This window comes from Salvia splendens, unplaced genomic scaffold (genome assembly GCF_004379255.2).
Source record: "Salvia splendens isolate huo1 unplaced genomic scaffold, SspV2 ctg817, whole genome shotgun sequence".
NCBI classification, from domain to species: domain Eukaryota; kingdom Viridiplantae; phylum Streptophyta; class Magnoliopsida; order Lamiales; family Lamiaceae; genus Salvia; species Salvia splendens.
The window spans coordinates 1-18136 of record NW_024599495.1 but is presented as its reverse complement, the minus strand read 5'-3'; the positions used below and the strand labels follow the sequence as shown (position 1 = coordinate 18136).

The following is an 18136-nucleotide window of genomic DNA, read 5'->3' as shown; positions in this document are numbered from 1 at the left end:
GAATAACATTAACTTCGCTTTTATGTACGTCTAAATTTTCAGATACTCTGTCAATTTGATTTAGCAAAATTGTGACTCTTTAATTCCATGTCTATATTTCCAACGTTTCTCGAATTCTTTTATTTTCCATATTTCAATCAAATTTATTCAAAATAATGGGGTTGGGTAGATTCACATTTCAAATATTGGATGCAATCCAAAAAGTGGCTGCAATAACACACGACAAAAGCAAAGTAGTAATTTTTTCGTAACATGTAAATCTAAAACCTCCAATTTAAATAATGGAAGCCATTGTTTTTAATTTTTTCGTAATTGTTTTTAAATATTTATTGGGCTGGATCCATTTTTTGTACAATAAGTTGGGCTACAATTGTGATAAGCCCATTATCTAACGTGCCCAGTGATAGAAACCTACAAAAAAAATGATACAAAATAAAGTGCCATTATTTGACCACCACCGTTCGCTAATCGCCGCCGAGAAATTGGCCGGAACTGCACGGTTTTGCATATGTTTGACACAGTTTAAAAGAAGCTGTATATTCCGTTTCGGGTTACTGTATAATTCACTCCAATTTTGCTCCACGAGTTTTAACTTCTATCAGAGACGGTGTTTGCTGCAATTGGAGACTAATTTTGCTATGGATTCGGAGATGGAAGTCGGCAGCAAGGTACATTTCATTATAATCTCAGAGACATTGGATGAATTGCGTGTTAATTGTGTCTCCGGCATTGTAGAAATTCACTTACAAAAATAGATGCCGAGAGCTGGCAATGTCGTCTTCGTTCTGCCGCAGAATATACACGGAGGTAATTTTCTCTTCAGATTTAATGATGAGTACTATCTAGCGTCTAGATATTAGGTATGAGTTGTATACGAGCTTTCGACACAATGCGCATTGTTAATTTTTTGGAGTGTAGTTGTGTGTGTGCGTGTATCCCCCATGCGCTTCTACACAATGTATATTCGATAACAGAGGATACCCTTACAACTGTTGCAAAAGTGCTTGATTGAGTTGCAGATGTTCTTATATGTTATGACATGATCACTGATTTATGTTTTGATAAACTATGAAGGCTTTCACACTTAGATCTCTAGGATTAATTCGTGGACATCTACAGGTAGAAGAGGTTGGATGGGAGCACCTTGTGAAATTGGGGGATGATCTGACATTTATTAGGTTCCGTATCATGTAAGCATATGATTTATAGATTACATTACTGAAACAGTGTATGTTGCTGTGAATTATCACTGTCGCAGAGCATATTGCGTTTCCTTTCTCAGAAATACCATTCTTTAAGCGATAAGAAATGAAATAAACCAGTTTGTATATGAGTGTGTGTAGACATGATTCACTAATAGTGGATTTGGAATATCACTCAGGAGAATTTATCATAGCATTAAGGCTTATACCTAATGCTGTTCTGTTTGATGTTTATTATGGTTATGAATTAAATGGGATGGGAACAAAGTAGTACTGCTATTGCGGACCAGGGAAGATGCTCCGAGTGATGTACAAAGTCCACTTTTCTTCATTTATCATAAACAGAATTATGACATGGAACTAGTCCAAGTATTTGAGCTTAGTTTCGAGTTTCAACTGCATGCACGTGAAGCACTTCTGCATGAGGCTCAATCCTCTTGGTGTAACATGGTCTATAGTAAGTGCTTTCATAAAATGACCTTGAATGAGAGGGAGTTAGACCCATTCATCTTTTTCGTTATAGTCCTTGTTCTTCTTGATATAAAAATTGCTTGGTTGTAAATTTATTTGGCCTCAATTTTTGCTGGGCACATCACTCTTCCTGCACTCCAATTTACACAGAAAGGGATTTTACTTAGAATCTACGTATGCACATTAACAAGTCAGTATATCAAATTGTAACGTTATCTCAGAAAGCTTACTATTTTTCTGATTGTTACATTTCATTTTTCATCTTGCTTTTTGTTGCATGAGTCTGAATAGATCGTTTTTACATTTCACCGAATATCTGAAATATTATTATTGAAATAGGTAAAAACTTAATAAGTCACGGAAATCAGTCTATTGCTATTTTATTTTTCCTTATTACTGTTTATATTTTTCGTAGATGCTCTTAGTCATGATTCATGAATGGTACATGTGCTAGGGACAATAAGAGGAGAGCGCATATTCTGGAGATAACCCTGGATAAGACCTATCCAAGGTCTCCACCTTCATTATCAGCGGTTTGGATTTCTCCATGACCACATCTTTTTTCGTTGATTGTTCTCCAGAAATTTGTGTAGGAACTAAGATCTCCATCATGCCCTCAGGATGTGCCTTATAATTCTCATCCGGAATGGTCATCAAACTCGAGATTAAGAGATGTTGTCCAGCAGTTTAAGAGGGTTGGTGGAAGTTTTTTCAATTTTGTTTCCAATTGTTAATTAATAAAACTTGTTTTCTGTTGCCATTTCTTGATGCATGATTTCTATTTGGTCATTGCTGTACCTAGCATGTGGATAAGCTCCAGGACTTTTGGTTGACTTTAGATGGCATTGATCGGTCTTTTTGCGTTATTGATCCAATGCACTCACACCTTGCAGTGTCGTATCGCCAGATAAAAATAGGTTAGTTTGTTTGATTAGTATTTAGAGATCTTAAACATCACGGAAAAATCATTTTACCAAATTAAATGCTGTCTATTGAACTAATTTTAATAACTCATACAGATCCTAGGTTTATTGCTCATACTGCCAATATTGACTTTTTCTAGGAAATGATTGCTGTATTGTACTATCTATCAATGTCGATGATCCAAGATCCTTGCCAGAGTAGGATATTCTAAACAAACAACACGCCTTTTTAAAATCTTTAGTACAATTAATTAGTAATGGTATCAGAATTTCTTGTACTGACTGGACTTTTAATCTGGTAGATGCCGCTTCCTTGGTTCAGATACGGAAGTCAACATTTTGAGAGATATTTGGAAGCAAAATTGTAAGAAATGGTACTTTCAAAATCTTTTTTCACTATTTCTGCCGCCTTAGACAAGTTATCGGGTAGTGAATGTGAATCTCTATCATGTGGTTGTGCATAATATAGGGTGCATGCTTATGGTTCTGATCTTCTGGATATCATGGATGAACCTGTTTTTTCTTAGTTAGGGCTGTCTTATGTATATGTTTGGCAATATATGTGAATAATAAAACACTACAAAGTGCTGCTGATATTTTTGTTGTACTATGCTGTCAGATATTCCCAATTTGAATTTGGACCTAAAGTTAAAGCCTCATTTAATGCTGAAACTTATTAAAAAATTGGTGTTGTATTTAGCTCTATTTGCAAGATTATTAAGAACTAAAACTAACCTGCAATGATGTTCTGATAAATGAAAAGTTGCTTTGGTCTTCTTGGTATTTTGAGATAATATATTGCGTACAGCATTGTCATGTCTAATTGGTGCGGTCAATTAAATTTCTAAGATGACATTTTCATATTTCCTCCATCCAAACCTTTATCATTTGTTGTAAATATAGATAAAATAAAATCTTTTTGTCATATGATATATTGGGTCTTAGTTGCTTGAACCTCATGAAGTACTTGCATACTTTTGTTGCATCTGTTTATGCTGCAAGTGTTGTGTCACTGCCACTGTATTGTTTATTAACGATCTTTATTCAATACAGGCATACAGCTTCTTATGCTTGTTAACATATTCTCTTAGATTTTAGTTGATATTTAAGTAATATTCACATTTTCTGGAAATAGGACAAGAGAAAAATCATGTCCTGAAAATCTTCTGCATATATTTGGAAATCAGTTACCACAACCTTCACATCTCCAAAAGAGTGAGGAGCAAGTTGAATGTGGCATTTGTTATGCTCAATACCTTCCGACAGGTTCCATTTCGACTTCCAATTTGCTGGAATTGACACTGCTGCCACTCACCACAAGCTACCTCAAGTTTTCTAACCATGCCTCTACCACCTAGTTGGAAACACATTCATAACCATTGGGTTTTTCCTTGCTTCTAGATGATGAACTTGGTGCCAAGAGTGGAACTGCAACTGATTATTCATGTGAAAATGGGAGCTGCAATCGAGCATTCCACAGCGTTTGTCTTGGCGATTGGCTCTGCTCTATTACGACGACAAGGCAGTAAGTTATGCTCTTACACTATAACTCAATTTTATGTAAATGTTCATGATAACCATGAGGCCTACTAAACTAAAAGCAGATAAAGCAGTAAAAAGGAAGTAAATAACTTCAGTTCAAAGAGAAGAAACAAGAAATAAACGAACAAACACACACACACATATTTCTTAAGTTCCATAGCCAGGTATCGTGTCAGAATATAGTTCTGCCTAGCATGGATTTATATTGCTAAATCTCTGGAATGAACCATCATCATACTTTGTATCTCTTATAATCTTATGCTAATGTGCATCTGCATTTGAATATAGGTCATTTGATGTTCTGTTCGGGAACTGCCCTTACTGTTCAGATCCCGTTGCAGTCAAACTCGGCATGAAGAAGTAAAATTTACTACTATTACCCTAGAGCACAAAACACTGGTTCCTATCTTAAGGGGGGGTGAAAGTGTAGAGAAATATGTGAAGAATAGTCTAGTAATTGCTCTAGTAATCTATGTCAGCCATTGGAATTGTGTGTTGAGAGAACAAATCCCTAGTTTGCTTTACTATATGCAAATATGATGAGTTTTGGTATTGCATGAGAATCTCCGATTAAGATTTGGTGTGCAATACTACAGCTGGTAGTGATTGATATCTAGTCATGATTGGACCCACGCAATGACAGATTCTTCATCCTACAAGTTGAATTGCAACCCCTTTGGCTATGGGGCCTCCCTCTGTCTCTGCTTATCATATCCATATATCTTTAACACTGCACAATTTAGTTACTGCAATTCCAGTACCCCATCTCTTCTTCTCTTTTCCTATACATTACATTTTTGGAAACTAATGTATGCTGTCCAAAAGTTACTACTGCACCATACAACTTTCCCAGACTTTTCTCGCAAAGTGTTCTTTTAGCTTTAAATGAGAGCTCATTGACCATTGTCATTTTTTTCAGTACTAAAATCTACGATTTTTGACTGAATATATGCAACACCAAAGTCACATATTCACATATATTCAGATACTGTGGGAATTGAAGAAAAACATCAGACATCTTTACAAAAAAATTATTAATATCCAATACTTGGACATGATTGGCTTACAATATTAATTAATGGGAAAATATTGTTCCCTGGGCTCGTGCAGGTCTGTTTTCCAAATGCAACATATCCCAAATAAAAATCTTCCATATCATAAGACAATGGTAGTAGTATATAATTAAGGGAATGAATAATTCAAGAAAGAATAACGGCTTTCTTGATATACCATCACGCAAAAGAGAGGGAAAAAAAACATATCGCTTTCAAGAATTACACCGACATCAGCTTCCCAATCCCATATTACAAGATATACACATTACAAGAAACTCAATACCAAACAAATAAACTCACACTTAGCTTGCTTTATAGTAGTACTGTATAACATATATAGAGAATGAAGCATATATATGATCATATTCCGGCGAGACATTCGGGTGGGACGACAGGGAAGCGGGACCTGTCGGTGCAGTAGTCGTAGATCATGTGGTTGGTGCGGACCCAGCGGTAGCGCCTGGCAGCTTCCGGGTCAGCTGCTGATAGGCTGCGCCCTCCACCAGTTTCTGGGGTTGGAGGCGCAGGTAGCTGGCCCCGGAACCTGACAGCCTTCGATGTCGAAGTCTTTGTAGTAAGCATAGAATGGGGCCTTGCTCCAGTTGATCTTCTCCAGGCCGCCTCTCGTGGCCCAGTCGTCGGCCTCCCATAGAGTGGAGTAGACTCCCATTGGTTGGAATTTTGGGTATGGAATTCCTCTTCCCTCATTGTTTTTGTACACTCTTATTGGCACTTCATCCACAGAGAATCTGCCAAAACCAAATTAAATATATAAGCATAGTAGTTTTAATAGAATGATGAATGATGTGGGGACTTACATGATGTGGTGATGGTTCCAAAAGATGGTGTAAGTGTGGAAATCAAGAGAGGGGTCGAACCAGAGATTGATCCGTTGCTCCTTGTCACCTTTACCGTGGGCGTACACATTGGTTTGAACGGTGTAGGGCTGTCCCGACCGTTTCCCAGGAACTCAAAGTCCAGCTCATCGCGGATGTTGAACGAGTCTGAGATCATCTGTACATGTATGCACACATCCACAAATTAGTATATAGGAGTATATATATAAGTTGAGACCAAAAAGGTCTCGAAAGCAAAAACAACAGACAATATCATACTAATGTGGAGTTACAACAAAAAAAAAAAATGAAGGAATGAATGAATACATAGAAGGCGGTGACGGTTCCGGCAGAGTCACCGGGGACGAGCTTGATCTTCATGCTCACACGTCCGAACAGATATTGGTTCTTGGAGGCGAACCCGCAACCTTCAATAATACATGGCCATCAAATTATTAATTAGTTGAACAAAACAAAAGAATATGAAAAGTATATACAATACCAGAGGATTGATCAAGAGTGAGCTGAATGGCTCTGCCGCCATCCAATTGGCGAACGTGGGAGTCGGCCCATGCGACTCTGAAGTCCTGACTGAAGGTTGCAGGCCGACCATTTACGCTCAAACTAGACAATGCCAAACCCAAATACATACTATCAGTCGACTCATCATGGATTGAGCCATCTCTACCTTCCTCAGCTGTAATATAACATCCCAATCCCAATCCCAATCTGGGGCTATTTATATTGTACTACTCCTACAAGGTAGAGAGACAGGGAGAGAGAGCTTTCCACACAGCTAATACAAAGCCGTCAAATGGACCCGCCATTTCTCTCTCTCATACATCACTTCACTTCCATTATAATCTCCCTTCTCAATTCCCAATTACAGTTTCACTAATTACACTTATCCTTTCATTAGGATGCTCTCATGAAATGATACTGAATCTAATCATTTTTTTAAGTAAGAGTACATAAATAGAATTTGAATTTTCAGACCATAATACCCTTCAAATACTAAGAAGCCCCTAACTTAATTTTTCTAAAAATTGAATTTTGGTATTAAGAAACAAAAATTCTGAACGCAATTTGTCACCTGTCAAAATTTCAGAGAAAGGAATGATGAATGTTAATGAGATTGTATGAAGAAAGAGAGAATATGTAGTAAAGGTACAAAGATGTTTTTTTATAGGATGGGTGTATATTATGGTTTGAAAAAAGTCTCAGAATGTGCAAAAGCACTTGGAGAACTTCCATGATAGTGTATTTTTTTTTCTGCGAATGTGTGACCTGCAAAGTTCAGATCCTATTTACGTAGTTCGGTAAAAAATTTATTTTGAATAAGAATTAGTATTAGTGAAGGATATAGAACATATAATAGTCTCTGTCATATTAATTGATTTTATCACCTTGTTTTAAAATTATTGATGGGGCAATGAATTTTGTGAAATTGTGAAACACAATTAATGAGGTATAAGAGGCTCTAAATCTCGAAACCTGGGGAGTGAAGGAAGAGATGGTGTAGTAAATGAAATGGTGAAATGAAAGTTTAAGAGGTGGAGTGGTGACGGCAGAGACATGGGGAAAGTGGTACCCAGTGTTTTAAAAACCGGACCGGACCGGCCTATTCAATCGGTCGGACCGTGAACCAGCCGGTCAAACCGATTGAACCGGGAACAGATTTTTATGTTTAAAATGCGAGACTAGAGGGGATTGAACCCTACACCTCTAGGTAAGATATCAACATCTCTGCCACTCCAACACATGATCTTGAATGAAATATTGTGAACATTAATTATTATTATACATTAAATCTATAATTTTTTGTCCACGCAAATTAATAATTTGTGTTTAGTTTTATACTTTTAAATGATTGTTAGTTGAGATATGTTTAATTTAATTATCAGTCACTAAATTTTATTTTTATTAGTATAATATATATATATATATATATATATACACACACATAGGGGAGCGTTATTCTCCTTTTCACATCTTAGATCCTTTTTCCTTCTTAATATTACGCGTTAGATCTAAGGCATCAACGGATCAGATTGATTCTATAAAACTGGTTCCGTGTTGCATTATAGAAGGTGGTTGTATGCATTACAGGGTTATTATTGACATTTGACGGAAAAGTAACTGCCACATTTTGGTATCTGCGAATAATGCACCACATGATCACGAGTAATGCATATAATTGACTATATAATGCAGAATATGTGAACTGCAATGCATACGAATAAGATGTACCATGTTATGATGTTTGGACACACGTTTCTTGTTTCCCCTAAGGGTTTAATAAGCTTAGGGGCTAGGGTATACTACGTAGACACGTATGTAATCTTCACATGGTAACGAGTAATGGATATAATTGACTATATAATGCACAATTTGTGAACTGCAATGCATACGAACAAGATGTGTTGTGTTATGATGATTGACACACGTTTCTTGTTTCCCCTAAGGGTTTAATAAGCTTAGGGGCTAGGGTATAGTACGTACGCATTAATAACAAATTATAAAACGATACGAATAATTCACCAAATTGTCACGAGTAATGGATGTTATTAACTATATAATGCACAATATGTGAACTGCAATGCATACGAATAAGATGTACAATGTTATGATGTTTGACACACGTTTCTTGTTTCCCATAAGGGTTTAATAAGCTTAGGGGCTAGGGTATAGTACGTAGACATTACTAACAAATTGTTGTTATTGGAATATACGTATGTGCATTATTTGGTTTAGGTAGTGCATTATGTAGCTGTTAATTGTCATTATCTCAGTATATTATGCATTATTAGAGGTATTGTGTATATGGGTTAATCAACGGATTGAAGATTACATACGTGCATTTAGTAATATCTACGTACTATACCCTAGCCCCTAAGCTTATTAAACCCTTAGGGGAAACAAGAAACGTGTGTCAAACATCATAACATGGTACATCTTATTCGTATGCATTGCAGTTCACATATTGTGCATTATATAGTTAATAACATCCATTACTCGTGACAATTTGGTGAATTATTCGTATCGTTTTATAATTTGTTATTAATGCGTACGTACTATACCCTAGCCCCTAAGCTTATTAAACCATTAGGGGAAACAAGAAACGTGTGTCAAACATCATAACACAGCACATTTTGTTCGTATGCATTGCAGTGCATTATATAGTCAATTATATCCATTACTCGTTACCATGTGAAGATTACATACGTGTCTACGTACTATACCCTAACCCCTAAGCTTATTAAACCCTTAGGGGAAACAAGAAACGTGTGTCCAAACATCATAACATGGTACATCTTATTCGTATGCATTGCAGTTCACATATTGTGCATTATATAGTCAATTATATGCATTACTCGTGACCATGTGGTGCATTATTCGTAGCGGTTTCCAGCCATTATTAGATTACTATTGTACCCTCATAATGCACAAAATAGGACAAATAATGCAACACGGGATTAATTACCCAATGTTGATCTTGACCGTCCATTTCTCTAATCTAATGGCTGATATTAAGAAGGAAAAAGGAGGAAATATAGGAAAAGGAAATGAATACATCCCTACACACATATATATAGGGATGTATTCATTTCCTTTTCCTATATTTCCTCCTTTTTCCTTCTTAATATCAGCCATTAGATTAGAGAAATGGACGGTCAAGATCAACATTGGGTAATTAATCCCGTGTTGCATTATTTGTCCTATTTTGTGCATTATGAGGGTACAATAGTAATATAATAATGGCTGGAAACCGCTACGAATAATGCACCACATGGTCACGAGTAATGCATATAATTGACTATATAATGCACAATATGTGAACTGCAATGCATACGAATAAGATGTACCATGTTATGATGTTTGGACACACGTTTCTTGTTTCCCCTAAGGGTTTAATAAGCTTAGGGGCTAGGGTATAGTACGTAGACATTACTAAATGCACGTATGTAATCTTCAATCCGTTGATTAACCCATATACACAATACCTCTAATAATGCATAATATACTGAGATAATGACAATTAACAGCTACATAATGCACTACCTAAACCAAATAATGCACATACGTATATTCCAATAACAACAATTTGTTAGTAATGTCTACGTACTATACCCTAGCCCCTAAACATATATATATATGAAAAATAATTTTACCTAAGATTAATATTATATATATTATTAATATAGTTTATTACTCCATATTTACTAAATATTACTCCAAACTTACTAATAATTCAAGTTTAATTTTATGTATTAACTAATAATACTATTATAGCATATATTTATCCAAATTAACTAAAAAATTCATGTTTAGTTTTTATATTGTCTATAATATTATTTCACCACATAAATGTTTTGAGATAATATGAATTTTATCTATTTATATATGTAAAAAATATATTTTTTGGTTACACTAATTACAAATTTATGTATTTAATAATTATTTAAATATTACCATTCACTTATTTTAAATACTCTTAATATTTAATTTACTTAAATGTTTAATATATGTTTGTTATACGTTACTATTAATTATAATATATTACTCACTAAATTTAATATATTTTGTAAGAGTATATTTAATTTATATTTGCAAGGTAAAACGGTTCGATCAATATTTGAACCGGTCGGACCGGATGAACTGTGAACCAGTAGCCTCGCCGGTTTATCGGCCGGTCCGGTTTTTAAAACATTGGTGGTACCACACATTTGTTTTGTTAGCATGGAAATGGCCAAATATATAAATTCAATCTTTTTATTTGGTGCAGCATATAACATTAAATGAGATGTCACCCAATCACTGTTCCAATCCAATAATAAAGAAAATTAATTTATGATGTATCCACATCCATAGTGCCAGATAAATTATGCTATTGCCACACCCACACCCACACCCAAACTATTCATGTGGTTAGAAACTCCTAATGGTTGTTATACCAAAGTTTATGGTTTATTGGGATGATACTAACACAACAATTCTGTTCTTATAATCAATATATACCTCATATAATGGTAGTATATAACAAAGTAAAATTAATGAGAGATCTATCTAGAGTCTAGAGATGGAAGACTTCTTTAGTGGAGGATGTGGACTTGGTTTTAGAGACAAGTATGCATATTAATTTGGCTAGATTTAGAATTTGCAGCTCAGCAGTCATCATAAATGTTCAGCTTCTATTTTGATTAGTGACTTAATTGTCTAGAATCCTTTATTTTTTTTAGTAGGATAATTTCTTAAATATATTGAGAAAGATCCAAATGTATGTCGGTTGAAAGAGATCAGACTACTCCCCTAAAATTAAAGAATGGGAAGGGTTAGACTATAAATTTATTTTAAAATAGGAAGTAAGAATCATAAATTTTTTTTGTAAAATATGTATAAATGTGTTGTGAAAATGTATTAATCCAAATAACTGGTTTATTCGCCCCCGATTCGATCTCTAAGACAATAAATTTACCAAACAAAGTGATTAATCTTCATAATCTAGCTAAGAATCATAAATAGTTCATAATTTTTATTTTAGAATGAATTTTTATTTTAGCCAATCTCATTAACTCATCTAGGAATAGACCTTTTATATGTAACTATTTATTTTTATAATGATCACTTTTATACCGATATATTATTTGTTTTTCAACTGCGAACATCTTAATTTGTACCCATTTTGTTTAATTTCATCGAGCCTCAATGCTAACAAATGAGTAATTAATAGTGTAGGGGGGAAAAACAAAATAAATGGGATTATATATACCATGTAAATAATTAGCTATAGTGTCTTGTTTATTATGTATTAAAAATTTAATTAGTTAGTTGATCGATTTTTCTACTTTTTAATTGATTATTTCATATCTGAATTTAATAAATATTATTAGGCACTATGAACCATACATGTTTAGCAATGAAAGGCTAATTATTGAAAAAGGGCAACAAATATGGCTGTAGTAGCTAATAAATGTAAGCTAATAAATGGGCCATGAAAGGCAATGTGGGCCTTTCAGTTGGTGGGCCTAATTTGGAGTCAGATAAGAGACGCCCAGCGCCACAGAATCTCTCTCTCTCTCTCAAGGATCAATCGCCCTCATTATTTCAATTTATGAAATTGTATTGGATCTACACTGCATCCATAGTTGTATGCATACGTGGACTCAGGATCACCTTTTAATACATATTCATTTTTAGCAGTTTCTCAGTAAATAGTACTCCCTCCGTCCCGCTTTAGGAGTCTCAGTCACTTTTAATCATTCGTTTTGTAAAAATAATAATAAATAATTAAAGTGGAGAAATGATAAAATAAAAGAGAGAATAATGTAGAGAAGAGTAAATGAGTGCTTAAAAGTGACTGAGACTGCTAAAGCGGGACGTAGGGAGTAATTACACAATTTTAAGTCACAAAAAAACTTAATGATGAGAGTAAATTAAATTTATCGAGTAAATCTCATTTAGCCCACAATCGCATATATTAACTACGGTAAAAGGTCTATTTTGTCGTCCCATCATTTGAAGTGTTTACCGAAAATGTCTCATCGTTTAGGTAATTATCATTTAGAACTCGTCACTTTATTTTTAGGATAAAATTTCACGTAAAAATTTATGGCGATTTGAATGTCGACGTGACAACCGAAATTACACGTCAATTACCCAAATTAAACATTATTTTTATGAAAACTTACACATTAATACTTAATCGAGGTGTAATTTTGGTTGTAACGTTGATATTTTGACAGTTACTTAAATGGGTACTAAATATAATTACTTAAATGGTGTGATATTTTTCGAGTAAATATGAGACGAAATCGAACATATACCTTGTTAACTATAAAGTATATTCACTTTTATTGATAATATACTCATGCATAAATAAGAATTAGATGAAAAGGCAATTCATTTGACATAGTAAACATATTTAAAACTTACATAAGTACAAGTAATATACTATATCATACTTAGCTTCTAGGAATACAAGGAGTATTATATGTAACTTTAGAATAAGTAATTTTCAATTTTCATGAACATCAATTTTGCGATAATGGCAACTAGACTGATTGTCGTTATATGGTTGTTTGATAGAGAATGATGGATATGCTTCCGTAGAGTTTATTGCTAACATTGAACTTTGTTTTATTAATAAGAATTAGAGAGGTCCATACTATATATTCAAAGTTACTCTTCTTTCATTATTTTGATATTGAATTTGATGGCTTATATATTCACGGTAAGTCTAAACAAATTTGTTATTTGTATTCGGTATTCAATAATGAAAACAATTTATTAGATTAAGATGTAAACCACTATCTTAATTTAAGTTGGTTATATGGTCAAGTCAGTCATTGAGCTCAGGAACCTATCACGTTCTCCACTCTTGGATAATGTTTATTGATGCATGTCTGTGTTAATTGGTCAAAATATGACATTGACATCACACAATTTTGATATGCTAAAAATACAAAAACATCAACAAGTATGACATAAAGATAATTGTGTCAAATCATACTCAACTATGCATTTTTCATGTGGTAGTAGTATTTATTGTTTTTTAACTTTAGAAAATGGATCGGAGTGGTAGCCTACTTAAAAAATGAAGAGTATTATTTAGTGTCCCTTTAGAAAATATTCTTGTAATAATAACATGGATAAGAGATCCAGTTTAATATGAAAGGATGGAAATAAAATGAAGCCTACTTTGCATTGCAATTGCAATTGCATTTATTGGAAAAAGGGTTTCCGTTAGAAAAATCAAAATTCACTGTCATCAAACATTTATCGCAATCCAAATCTAAAAAATGAATTTAATGAAAAGTTCGATTTTGATGGAGAGTTTATCTTTTTGATAATTGGAAACTTGTTTTAACTCTCGTGTGCTTCTCAAAATAGTTCGAATTCATAGTTAGTGACATATTTATACATAATACTATATAAAATTGAATAAGAAATGAATAAAAAGTAAAAATGTGAGATCCATGCAATAGTAATTAAGTACTTCTCTAAATGCAATTACATTTTCTTCAAATCTGAGTAATAAAGATTTTTAACTCATACCGTCATAGGAGATAAAATATAGTAATCCACATACAGAGTACTATATTTTACAGTATCTAGGAGTACATACTATATTTATAACTAGAGATTGCTGATTGAAATGTAATTGAAATGGGGAATGCCTACATCAAAAGGGGGGATCAAATGGAGTATGCAATTTATTTATACAGGCTCATAGTCATAGGAAATTACTATAATTCACAATTTTACAGTATAAATTGAGTTTGAGATGATATAGAGGGTCTACACTCTGAATGAAATAAATATATGCATGGGTGAGAGATGTACTTAGACATATCCGAATTAAATAGAGTTAGTTCATCATTCATTATTTAAATTATTTACATGGACTTAGACCCTGCAACCACCTTGTCCCCGGTCCACATCTTTAATGACATGAATGAATTTCAAATTTTCTTTCAATTTCATCTTTATCATCCTATAATTTACTAATTTTGAGAGCCTTTCACGTGGATATATTTCACAAGTGAGGCCGACGTAATTTGGGCCCAGTTTGGATTTTTCGTAAGAAGCCCAATTCTAATCTTTTCTTGGTCCATATAAATAAAATAGACCATTTTGGTGTTGGGCCAGCTTCTATGCCTTCCATCAATTTTTGTTTCTTTTGTCATCACAGCCCAATGATATTTATAAACTAAAGTGGCTATTATACCTTTCTACTTGCATTAACAAGATTAAAATTTGAGATGACCTCTATCTCTATTCAATATTTGTGATAGAAGAAGAAAATTGTTTTGAATTAAGACACGACAGCATACACTATCAAGATTCAAGGCATGTGAAGAGAACAAAATGATCCATATATGCTTTATACTTTAAGGGTCAGTTTGGTAGGATAGGATCGATGACTTATCTATAAATTTTATGAATGAAAATGACCTAAAATATATGTTTTTATCATGTGTATAAATTATATTTGCTTCACTTTTTACCTAGAGCGTAAACAAACACCGTGTAACACGCAAAATTGTGTTTCTACACAACTTTGCATATCATGAGCTCAAGCCTCTGCATGTTGCACAATCATAAGCTAGAGCCAATCAATTTCATTCAAACATATCACAAGATCGACCGAACTGATAGAGAAAACATAGAAATCTTAGTTTTTTGAATTCGAAATTAATTAACACTATAGCTAAGTCATGTTCCTTTATTGGACTGTTCGATTGCAGTTGATTCATCTACATTTTTTTTGCAAAGAAACAACACATTTTATTTCTATTACTCTATTCCATATCTTACTTTAATTTCTCTCCACTGAACTTACTTAACTCAATTTTCTTAAATTGCATGCCCGAAAGAAATGCATCTACTACAGAAAGGAGTACAATCTACTAATCATGACTTACTAAAATAATTCAATCTTTAGACCTTAGGAGCCATTTACTTTTATGAAATGCCTTAGAGCATCCACTACGCTGTTCCCCCACCGTTCCTTAACCATTCTTTAAACTACTATTTGCGGGCCCCACTGAACTTTTTAACTCCATTCCTTAACTAAGGAACGGAACCTGCAACCCTCCGTTTCTTAACCGTTCCTTAAATTACTATTCATTCAATTTCATTTTTTATTTTTATTTTCAACCCAATTCAATTAAAACAAACACACTTCATTAAAAAACACACAACATAAAAAAAAATACAACTTAAAATTCTAAAAATTAAAAAACACACAATTAAAATCCTAAAAAATTAAACGTTGCATAATTTAAAATACAAATTTAAAGAAAATAAAAAAACTACTCCGCCGGCGAATCATCCCCCGAAGGCGGTCGAGGTGGAGGGGAGTCGAAAGGCCAAGTTGTGCTGCCATATGCACAATTCCGTTCCACCAGGCCGCGTATTGGGAGGGCGAGAAGCGGGAAGTGTCCGCCATTGTGGAGGTCATGTACACCGCCATAAGGGTGTTCGAGCCTCCCCCGAGCCCGCCTGGCTTGATTCGCCTCGGCCCTTCCTCGCTCTAGCCGCCGCCTTCGCCGCTTGCGGCCGACGGCGCGCACGGCTGGATCCCCCGTCATTGCTGGCTGTACCCGCAAACTCCTGCGGTGCACCATCTTGTCTGCCGCTGCCCTCACCGGTGTTACCAGACGAGTATTGGCCACTCGTCGTGTGCTTCGTGCGCTTCGAGGTTGAGCCCGAGTTGGAGCGGACACCGCCGGCCCACCGTTCCTCGTCCTTGATAGCCTGCCAAACATCAACAAATCTGAATTGTTTGCCAGTGTCCTGGTTGTAGACGCGCAAAGCCGCTCTCAGAATGTCGGCTCCCGAAGCTCCGCTTTGGTAGTGCTCCTCTTCGGCCGAGTAGATGCCGCAGAATTTTTTGACTTGTTTGTCGACTCGGCCAAAGTGAAAGCGGAGCATTGTATATGTGCGTTTCCGGGAGCCTTTCGGATTAATCTGGTGGTAGATCTCGGTGACCTTTTCCCAGAAGCGCTTGTGGGCTTGTTGATTCCCGACGATGGGATTGTACGAGATGGTGATCCAGGCGTTGTATACCGCCATCGCTTCGTTGTTGCTGTACGGATGCCGGCCTAGATCCTCCTCTTCTTCCTCCTCCTCCTCCTTGCCCACCTTCGACTTAGCCCTGGAGCTTCCACCGCCTCGGCCTCCTCCCCCTCCTCCTCCTCGCCCGCCTCGGCCTCCTCCCAGAGTGGGTTCAACGGGGAAATCCTCCAGAATCGGGGATAATCCCTGCGAATACCGCGGGGCGGAGGGTCGAGCTTATGCATCCACATCAAAAGTGGGTGGTTGGTACCCACCCGGCGTCGCCGAACCCGCCGTGCCCGGCGTCGACGAACCGGAACCACCAAGTGTGTTGTACATGGTATCCCAATCGGTAAACGTGTTGAGATCCCACCCGCCGGAGCCGCCACCGCCGGAGTTGCCGTCGCCGGACATTTTTGATGAGATGTTAGATGAAAATTGGAGAGGAAATGAAGTTGATTTTAGGAAGAATAGATGTGTAGTTGTGTGTGAAATGAAGATGAACTAGGAATATTTATAGAGTAAAAAACAAAAAACGGATATAAAACGGTAATATTACCGTTTACACATTTTTATATGGGCACGGCCTGGGCACGGAACGCATGTCCGCAACGCGTCGCGCGCCCGTTTCGTTCCTCCAGCACGAAACGCGGAACGCGGGTGGCGCGCGTTGTGGATGCTCTTAATTGTATTGATCTAATGATGTGAATGTCCTTAAATACAGAAAGTGGAGTAACAAGATTTTAAACTTGAGAATCTACACTTCCTCCTCCGTCCGTCCTATTATATGCTACTCATTTTTTTGGGATGTTAATTATTTTATTTTTTAGGGAAATATAATAAATTACTATCCCTTATTTTATTATTTCTTCACCTCCCTACTTTAATTTTCTCCACTAATCTCTCTAAATATTAGAACATCCGGTGTGGGAGTGGGTGTGGGTGTGAGTGTGAGGGAGGGAGTATATATGATGGGCAAATTAGAAAACTGCAGCCGCTGCGAGGCCATCCAAGTCCCCACCATCGGCAACTCCAATTACAAGCCCATGAGCTGGAAATGTAAATGCGGAAATCTCATTTTCAACCCTTCATTTAAATTAAGTAAATGATTTAAGTGTGTATTGCAATTCAACCTACAACTTTTCCTAATTTGATTTCTGGGTTTTTGTGATATCGCAGCAGAAGAGATCCTCATTTGTACAATATGGCATATTAACAGATCTCTGCCTCAGACAATAAATCCTTTACTACTTCTAGCTAAACCCCACCCTACCTATAAATCAAGCACAATTCCTGTGCTTCTCGCTCTCAATTAGGCCCTCCACAATAGGAATAGCCCAGCAATAGCTCAGCCATAGCCTAGCCACAAACTCCTCCTGCCACATCATCAACACTAAAAATCCTCCTGGCACATCATAAATATCTCAGCCATAGCCTAGGCACATCATAAATAGCCCAGCCACATCAATAGCCACATCACTCAAAATTATATAAAACAAATAATTAACAATCACACAAAATACGCAATTTAATTTACGATACATATA

General features: G+C 35.7%; 1 protein-coding gene and 1 pseudogene across 2 annotated transcripts; one reads left to right on the top strand and one right to left on the bottom strand.

Annotated features, from left to right (window-relative positions):
- Nucleotides 1-455: 455 nt before the first annotated feature.
- Nucleotides 456-4834, top strand: LOC121791455 (E3 ubiquitin-protein ligase FANCL-like). 2 transcript variants are annotated; one of them, XM_042189404.1, is made up of 11 exons: nucleotides 456-668; nucleotides 736-807; nucleotides 1120-1190; nucleotides 2128-2206; nucleotides 2294-2368; nucleotides 2476-2590; nucleotides 2737-2794; nucleotides 2899-2970; nucleotides 3732-3862; nucleotides 3998-4121; nucleotides 4427-4834. In XM_042189404.1, the coding sequence occupies exons 1-11, from the start codon at nucleotides 639-641 to the stop codon at nucleotides 4500-4502; spliced, it is 903 nt and encodes a 300-aa protein (XP_042045338.1). In that variant the 5' UTR covers nucleotides 456-638; the 3' UTR covers nucleotides 4503-4834. The 2 variants fall into 2 exon arrangements, with proteins under 2 accessions (XP_042045338.1, XP_042045339.1); XM_042189405.1 differs by lacking the exon at nucleotides 456-668 and having other exon boundaries at nucleotides 791-807; nucleotides 2089-2206.
- Nucleotides 4835-5296: 462 nt separating this feature from the next.
- LOC121791456 lies at nucleotides 5297-6694 on the bottom strand (annotated as a pseudogene).
- Nucleotides 6695-18136: the final 11442 nt, after the last annotated feature.